Source organism: Rhagoletis zephyria, unplaced genomic scaffold (assembly GCF_001687245.7).
Source record: "Rhagoletis zephyria isolate East Lansing unplaced genomic scaffold, Rhagoletis_zephyria_1.1 Rzeph_scaffold_00658, whole genome shotgun sequence".
Lineage (NCBI taxonomy): Eukaryota > Metazoa > Arthropoda > Insecta > Diptera > Tephritidae > Rhagoletis > Rhagoletis zephyria.
In genome coordinates, this window is record NW_016157742.1 from 16,097 (window position 1) to 24,284 (window position 8,188).

The 8,188-nt window shown below is 35.8% G+C and overlaps 1 protein-coding gene across 8 annotated transcripts; it reads left to right on the forward strand.

Annotated features, from left to right (window-relative positions):
- Positions 1–392: 392 nt before the first annotated feature.
- Positions 393–7,534, forward strand: LOC108360937 (uncharacterized). 8 transcript variants are annotated; one of them, XM_017613411.1, is made up of 3 exons: positions 395–570; positions 1,240–1,613; positions 6,531–7,534. In XM_017613411.1, the coding sequence occupies exons 2-3, from the start codon at positions 1,497–1,499 to the stop codon at positions 6,843–6,845; spliced, it is 432 nt and encodes a 143-aa protein (XP_017468900.1). In that variant the 5' UTR covers positions 395–570; positions 1,240–1,496; the 3' UTR covers positions 6,846–7,534. The 8 variants fall into 8 exon arrangements, with proteins under 8 accessions (XP_017468907.1, XP_017468900.1, XP_017468901.1 ...); XM_017613412.1 differs by having other exon boundaries at positions 1,251–1,613; XM_017613416.1 differs by having other exon boundaries at positions 408–485; positions 1,251–1,613.
- The last annotated feature ends 654 nt before the right edge of the window (positions 7,535–8,188 follow it).

Genomic DNA, 8,188 nt, shown 5'->3' on the forward strand with positions numbered 1-8,188 from the left:
GACGCAGTGGACGAAACTACAGACTTGTCCGAACGCCACACCACCTGTAGAAGAGGTGGAGCTTCAACTGCCAAGAGACGTACCCATTATAAAAGCTTTATCTTGCTTGCCCTTGTTCTAGTTAGTAAATCGCTACACATAAAGCGTGTGTGTCCCACACATTTTGTTTGTGCAAACTCGAAACTGAATTGATAACCTCCTCATATTCGCGTTCGCTAGAACTATTGAACAAAAACGCGCTGTGAGTTACTGTGTCATTCTTAACGAAATAAAAATACAAAGCGAAAAAAATTAAATAAATAAACAAAGCGAAAGAACAAACAACGATAATACAAAAAAAAACAAATGCGATGTCGAGCAACACATACCAGCCTAAGCATTCAGCTTTCAGCTTTGCTACAACAATGCTCATCAGTCGCTCACTATACTTGGCTCCCGGTGGATTGCTAGACCGCTGACGGTGACGCTCGATGACGAAGCCTAACGTATTTTGAAAACATCTCCGTGTAATTTTTATTTCAAACGCGTCCACCAGCCAGAGAGCTTTTCTCCATAACGACCTTTCGATTTGTGGGTGATTGGATTCTTCTTTTTTGTGTTTGTGTGTGTGTGTGTGTATTGTGCACAAAAAGTCCCATAAATACGAGAAATGTCGCTTAGGAGAGGTTAAAGCAAATGCACACCACTTGCCGGCACCTAACCTACCTAACAAGAACAGAACAGTGCAGTGAAAAACAGCTGAGATGGTCACACAGACATTGCGGCGTGGGCACATTTTTTAAAGGCATTCGCGGTAGCTGCTCTGTGTATGTAGGTGCGTGAGGGCGCGGGTGTTGGCTTGTCATGCAATCATGTTGACACTAATGACCGCAACGGGTGTACCTGTTGGAGAAATGTGTTTCTAGTCTAGTAGTTGACATCTAAAGAGTGAGATTTTGCTGAATAAAAGTACACCGTGGTTACTGTCAACATACATATGTACAAATCTACCTAAACGTCCTCGTTTTAATACTATTTACGTGTTTGTGCGTCGGAGATTTTGCAAGTAGCATGCAACGCAGGTCATTAATGCTTATCACAAAGGCTTGAAAAAAGTTTAGAAACTGACACATGAGTGTGCGTGACATATAAAGAGAGAAAAAATATAAGATATAGATATTTACATACATATGTAGTATACCATAGTGCAATATTTTAAAAAGAAAATTTAATAATCACAAAAAAATTTATGCAAAATAGATTTTTCAAAGTGTTTCCGAACGCCGACATCTAGCAATCGTTTCAATATAAACAAATTAGTTGTGTTAAATGTGTCCGTCGGTGTGGAAATAACAACAAACTAGTGCAGCATATTGACAAATGCATATACATATGTATGTATGTATGTATAATATGCATACCTATTTACATGCTTACAAATGTGTGGAAGCTTTCATACGCTCGCTTAGTCAATTATTAAGTCAACTAGACAATACGTCAAAATATAAGCTAAAAATATGACAACGGAAACATCAATTAATGCCATGCAGCGGCATCTGCTGACCATCGAAAAGTTGCGCACCCGAGTACGTCAAATGTTGCAATGTGTAATCAATTTGCATATTGAATTTTTGGTAAATGGAAAGATATATAGATTACAATATTTTACATAAATATAATATTCGTATTACATAGTATTTAGGTAATACACAAGGTGTGTCATGGGAGTTATGTTTGCATAATAATGGTTGAAAATATTTGTTGATTGTTGTAAATCATAGAAAAAATTTTAATGTATATACATTAGGTTAGTCAAAAAAAGAAAAGTAAAGTCGGTATTTCAATTCTCTCACCCCCTAGGATTGTGCTATATCGAAAACATATACATACCTTAATTTTTTTATTTTGAAATGAAAAAATATTTTTAGAGGTCGCTCAAAATTTTCCATGTACTTTATAAGACGGCTGTCTTTTTTACACTTTCTTACATGCTTGACTTACTGGATAGCTTGCTATCTAAGTTCAATCGCAGATACTATGTACATCATTGTGTGTATATCAATGTGCGCATATTATGGTGGTCCTTAAAATATCAACATCTTGGGACACCGCTTTATTTGGTTCGACGTACAAAATAAAAACGTCCACCAAAATTTCAAAAAAAATTTTTTTTTTTAAGTCACAAAAATTCGCAAAAATTTTGCCTTTGACCTGCTATATAACTTGGCTTATGAATTTATATTAACAAGTTTCAATAGTAAGTATGTCGAGTTTATCAGATTTCAAGACAAAATTTTGTCGGATTTTTGTGATCAAAAAAATATATATTTTTTACCCTCTCAGCGAACACTAAAACTTTTTTTTTAATTTTTGCGGATGTCTTTATTTTGCCCGTAGAACAAAGAACAAAAGAGGTGCTGTGTAGGTAATTTAGATGTCGATTTTTTTAAGCTTCACTCTAGTGCAAATCGATATCAAACTTGCTACCGCTTGGTCTCGTAATCCTCTTCTCTACAATGCGCGCGGTACAGATTATCTTTTCGTTAATAAAAGTTCTCATTGCTGGGAACAATCGCCACCTCGCTGTTACATTTCATTTGTCCCAGGGTCAGTCCATTTTGTTCCTTTTAATTTGAAATGCCCAAGCTGCCTCCCAAAGCTAATTGCTAAATTAAAATTGGCATTACATTTTTTTTCTCATTAATGAAAAAATACTTAAAACTGCTACTACTTAAAGTTCCTTATCGCACTCTCTTGCATTTTTCGCAATTTTTTTAAGCGGTCTAACAAAGTATCTTCATGATAAGAAAATAATAATACCAGAATCACATGGCCTTGCGATTTTTCAGCGATGAATGCTATAATCGGCGATATAAGAGAAAAAAGCCCAAACAAGAGAAGGTTTTAGAAACCCACCCACTCCACTGAAATTTTCCCATCGAGTATTCACTGAAATGTTTGCATTATTTGTATTCTCGCCTTCTTCTATTTAACAATTAGAGCATTTACCCAATGTCAATATTCTTGAGGCGCTCGAGTGGTGGAATATATGTATGTACATATTTACATATGTACATATCGGACACCGTCTTCAAAAGAGACACAACTCAAAATTACACGTTTGTCAGAAAATACGAATAACTATTTCTTAGCAACTTCCTAATCATATGGGCAAGGTAGACTTTACCTTAGGTTTTTCCAAAAAAAATAATAACAAAAATTTGCACCAGCTTTTGCTAAAAGGTAAATAAAATCTCTGCATACATTTTTAATGTCAAAAATGTCAAATTTTGAGTTGTGTCACTTTTGAAGATCGTGTGCGATATGTATGTATGTGTGCATATCTTGTAAAAGTAAAGAAAATTAGTATGAATACAATTTTACACAATTCAAAGGCAAACAAACAATCAGCACCAAAACAACATATCATTACCGACACCTTCAACTGCTTCTTCAAACACTTTCGTTGTACTATTTGCCATTATTTAACCTCAATCCCTACCCTACAAACATATGTATGTACTTGAATTGCATACACAAGTAAAGGGGGGTCCATATAGTGTTTTTTTTTTAATCATATGTTATTTTGCCACTGGCAATCATGACGTATCTCCGCGGAACGAAATGAGTCCCTTTACGCATCAGCGACGTTGGTAAATAAGAGCAGCAGGGGTGTGTTCAGAAATGCATCAAGTCAAAGCATCAGTCTCTTTTATTTCTAAACTGAACTTGATGGAAATGTCAAATATGCGCAACCACGATGAAATGCCGAATTGGAACTTTGTTACGTAAATAAGGCATTTCCATGAGTTATAGTTTAGAAGTAAAAGAGCCAGCTCGAAATTAACAAAAGTTTTGCTCGAAAAATCTTTTTTTTTGACGAAGCGCATTATTATCTCGGCGCAAAACTGCGGCGTCTGGGGATCGGAAACCCCTCACTTGCTCGTCGAGAAGCCAATGCATCCTCATAGAGTGAAAGTTTAGTACGGTTTTAGGTGCGATGGCATCATTGGCCCATTAGATATTAATTGAAAATACTGCTGGAAACGCCATTTCGGTCAACGGTAAGCGCTAAATAGGCTTGATAAACGATATCGCCGTCTCGCCGATGTCAATTGGCCATCTCGAAGCTGCGATTTGACGCGGTTAGGCTTTTTTTGTGGACTGCCGTGAAAGACCGATGTTATGCGTACAATCCATTAACAGGCCCTTAAGGCGAACATCGAGCACGCCATTCGTGAGCTAGCGCAAGAAACTGTCACCAAGGTCTTGGAAAACTGGGTTAACAGCATGCGCTACTGCGAAGCCAGCTGAGGCAGCTACAGGAATTAAATCGTGTTCCATACAAAATGGGAATGTTTACTCTTTCAAATAATTTATCGTAAATATTTTAATTTTTAAAAAGAAACCACTATATGAACCACCCATTAAGTACATACATTTTATACATATTTATGTTGGAAAAGGGTAAACTAAATTGTTGACAATGTTGATGACGGTAGCAATAACACTATACCTAGTTACATACATACATATATAGCTAGTAGTTAAGCATTTTTGTTCGTTAAGCTGGGTAATTTGCAGTGGTATGCTGATTTACGTAGATAAGACAATAGAAGACTGCAGTTACCTAAATGGATAATTCGTACAAAGTATTTTCGTTTTCGCGGTTTCCTTATCTTTTCGATAAAGCATAGAATGCAGAGTTTGTTATTACAAGGTATGAACGTAGGCAAAGACCTGAAATAAGGCATTTTGTAAGTGGACGATTTTTTTGATGAATATATCACAGAAGCTGTGTAACATCAATGATCTGTACATATAATTGGTATACGATTTCCAGCACCGATGGTATTTATCAGGGCAGTTTTAGAAGTCAGTGGCTTTTTGTATACTTTTTTATTCGGCAAAAAATGGTTTTATTTCTCAACATTGTGTCCTTTCAACTCGATATTTTCACTCTAGTGTTTTTCCAATTATCCAATTATCCAATGCGATTCCATAAAGAAGGGTTGATGATTCAAAAGGTGTTGATTCAGAAAGGATGCGATGGTCTTTACATCACTTAAGGTATATCCTAGGAATCATTATCTACTTGAGGAGAGTTCCTTCGGCTTAGAGGTCAAGTGCTTTCTTGACTCGGCTCTCTAAACCTATGATCCTGACTAGCCGAGAGAATTCCCTTTACCTGCTCTAATTTGATATTCTAATGGACCGTCTTGAGAGCAGAAGGCTAATCGGTGTCATTTGTAACTGCTGCTTCTGAAAAATTACTGCAAAAGCCATTTCCACATAAATGTCCATGTCAGACTTATTTAGAAGAATCATTCGTGATACTTCAACAGGAGTGGACCTCTTCTCGGAAGGTTTAGTATCGCATTTGTTTGTCAGGGAAAACTTAGGTTATACCTCGCTCACGGTTCGGAAGGATGGCCGAAAATTAATAGCAGCTTAGGTCGTTTAAGCCCATTTGGCGCCCTCAAAGCTATTACGAGTACTGAGCCTTAAACGCGCTTTCCTAACACAGGGCCAATAGCGGCGCTATTTTCATTGCAGGAATACAGAATTCAAAATTCTTTCGAGTCAGTTATAGTTGATTTTTTTACTGCAGAAATTTTTAAATATTTATCTTGCCCTTAGCCTTTGTCCATGTCCTTGCTTTTCCATTCTCTTTCCCCCTTAATCTCTCTCTTTATATTCACCTTTTTCTATGTTTATATTTAAAGTTACCGCTATGTTAATTTGTATATTGATCCTTTCACCTATTTCCCTGCTTATATTCATCTTCTTTGCTATCTTTGAAGCCTTAGCCTTAACCTTTCTCTTTATCTTCATCTCCTTTATTTCCTTTTATTGTCTCTATAACATTTTTAACCTTATATTCATCTTTAACATTATGTTTCTCATTATCTTTATCATAATCTGCTAAAACTTGAAAATGTTAATCTTAATTCTGCGTTAGCCTTTGTCCTTGTCTTTGTTTATGTCTTGTCTTTATCCTTCTCTTAGCTCCCGGTTTTGTTTTTACCTTTTCTTCTCTCCCTCTCTCTCTTGTCTTTTCATTCCCCCTCTTTAGGTGGAGTTAAACGTTCAATGCAACCTTTCCCTTCGCTTTCGCCATATTCCTCTTTACAGTGGCGTTAAACGTTTCGGAATCGTATCCGAAGTCGCCTAAAAAGTTTCGCTTCAAAAAATTAAGAGGAATCAGAGACCTCCGTAAAAATGTAGTTGGAAATCCACCTGGGCATGGACATGTATAGTATCCTAGATTAGAAGGAGAGAGTAGTTCGACAGCCTCCAGGTTTATATCCGTAGTATTCGGTGGAATCATGGTCACCTCTTTGAGGTTGCGTTCCCTCATTATGCACTACGATCTTAGGGCCGTAGCTCCAAGCGCATTTTACTAATGTTCTTTCATATCACATTTTTATAAATTTATGAATCATTATGCATAAATGCATAAATACATATGTATATGTAACTATATTTACTATACGTAATTTGTATTTTTTTGTCCACAGTATCGATTAATTTGCAATATCTTCCAACAGGTTTTAGAATCGAATGTTTCTCAACTAATCGACGAAGTGAAAGACTTCAACGATGAGCTACTCGAAGTACAACGCTTAGACGAGCTTATCATTGCGCTGCGCAATTATAATGGTCCAACAATATGTCACGAATGGCCATATCCGCTAATATTCAAGGGGACTATCGATGATGCAGATGTCGCACAAATTCTCAATGGCAAGCAGCGAATTGGTAGTAAAAGTAGGAAGAGCAACGACAACAAATTTAGCAATGGATTGAAGAGTATAGCAACAATGAACACTACTGCAAGTCTAGTTAGTAATGAAACGGTATAGCATTTAGTAGTTTGTAAACTTAGACACTTAGAAATATGTAGTATGTATGTAGAGAATTATTAAGCAAAATTTCTTCAAAGCTGTTATGAGTTTTCCATATACATATGTATGTATGTTACATGGTATATAGATAGGTAAATATTTATTCTAAATGTGATGATTTTGCTAACATGTATGTATGTATGTATGTTCATACATATTCGTATTCACATGGCAATGGCTGATGATATAGCCTTCATTTAAATATCATATCAGGTGTCTTATTTCTACGTACATACATACGATGAATACTTTACGCCTTGGTAGTTATGTATGTATGTACATATGTATGTACGCACACCTAAAAAAGTCAATGAAGTTGTGATTTACTATGTACGAGTATGTATGTATGTATGTATGTACCTATGTAATATGAACAATGTTAAGAGATTATGTTGCCATTAAATAAAGACTGTGTGAAAAAATGCATGCATTTGTTTCTAGTTTTTATTAGATACACTTGGAAAATTAATTAGTTTGAATATTGAAAAAGTAAAAAAATACCTACTTATACACACAAATTTTCTAGGTAAATTTGTTTGGAGGAAAATAGTCAACACCGCGGTAGCAACTTTTATTTTTGTAGTTTATTCTATTTGAAAAAATAAAAAATAAAATGTCGTCCCAATGAGACTTCATCCACTGTTCCTTCAAAAAAAAACGCTTAAAAATTCTTTAAAAAACTTCCTACAATTTAAAGAAGGCCGCTCAACTTTTTTTTTAGAGTGTAGAAAAATATGACCACCTGCTATCGCTGTCAAAGTGCGATCAGTTCCAAATGCGGCATTGGTATTTTGTCAACATTGATATGTATGCGCATGTTGCTATGATTATTAATAAGCCGCGAAAATCAAATGATCTGTGAGAATTTCCATAAACCACAAAGCTAGTGAGCATAGACGAGCTTGCATATTACATACTTACTATGTACATATATATGTACATACGAGTATCTTGGCGGATATTTGATATTCGAGTTAGTGGTGTTTGCGAAGCTAACCACTCAGTAGCTGTTGGGAATTTTGCTCCAACTCATAACTATGTAGAGTATTAATAAATGAATAAACGGCGGAGAGCTGGAATTAATGCACATATGCATGTGTCCCTCTGCCCAAATTCATAAGGTCATTTTTTCTGTATATTTATTTGAATTGGAAGTAGTGCGAAATAATAATCTGAGTGACATATTCTGAAAGAAAATCCTTCATCCTTTGTCAAATTTGGTTTGGAATCCTGACAAGAGAGGCTAACTTTCTCTACATTGCTTCATAATGCAGTACTGTGGTGCTAAAACGACAGTGATA

What these genes read in the sequence shown, in the direction of transcription:
- LOC108360937 (XM_017613411.1), top strand. Translation starts at nt 1,497, where the DNA reads ATGACAACGGAAACATCAATTAATGCCATGCAGCGGCATCTGCTGACC. An exon ending in ATTTGCATATTGAATTTTTG is followed by an intron (nt 1,614 to 6,530) that starts GTAAATGGAAAG and finishes ATCTTCCAACAG; the next exon opens with GTTTTAGAATCGAATGTTTC.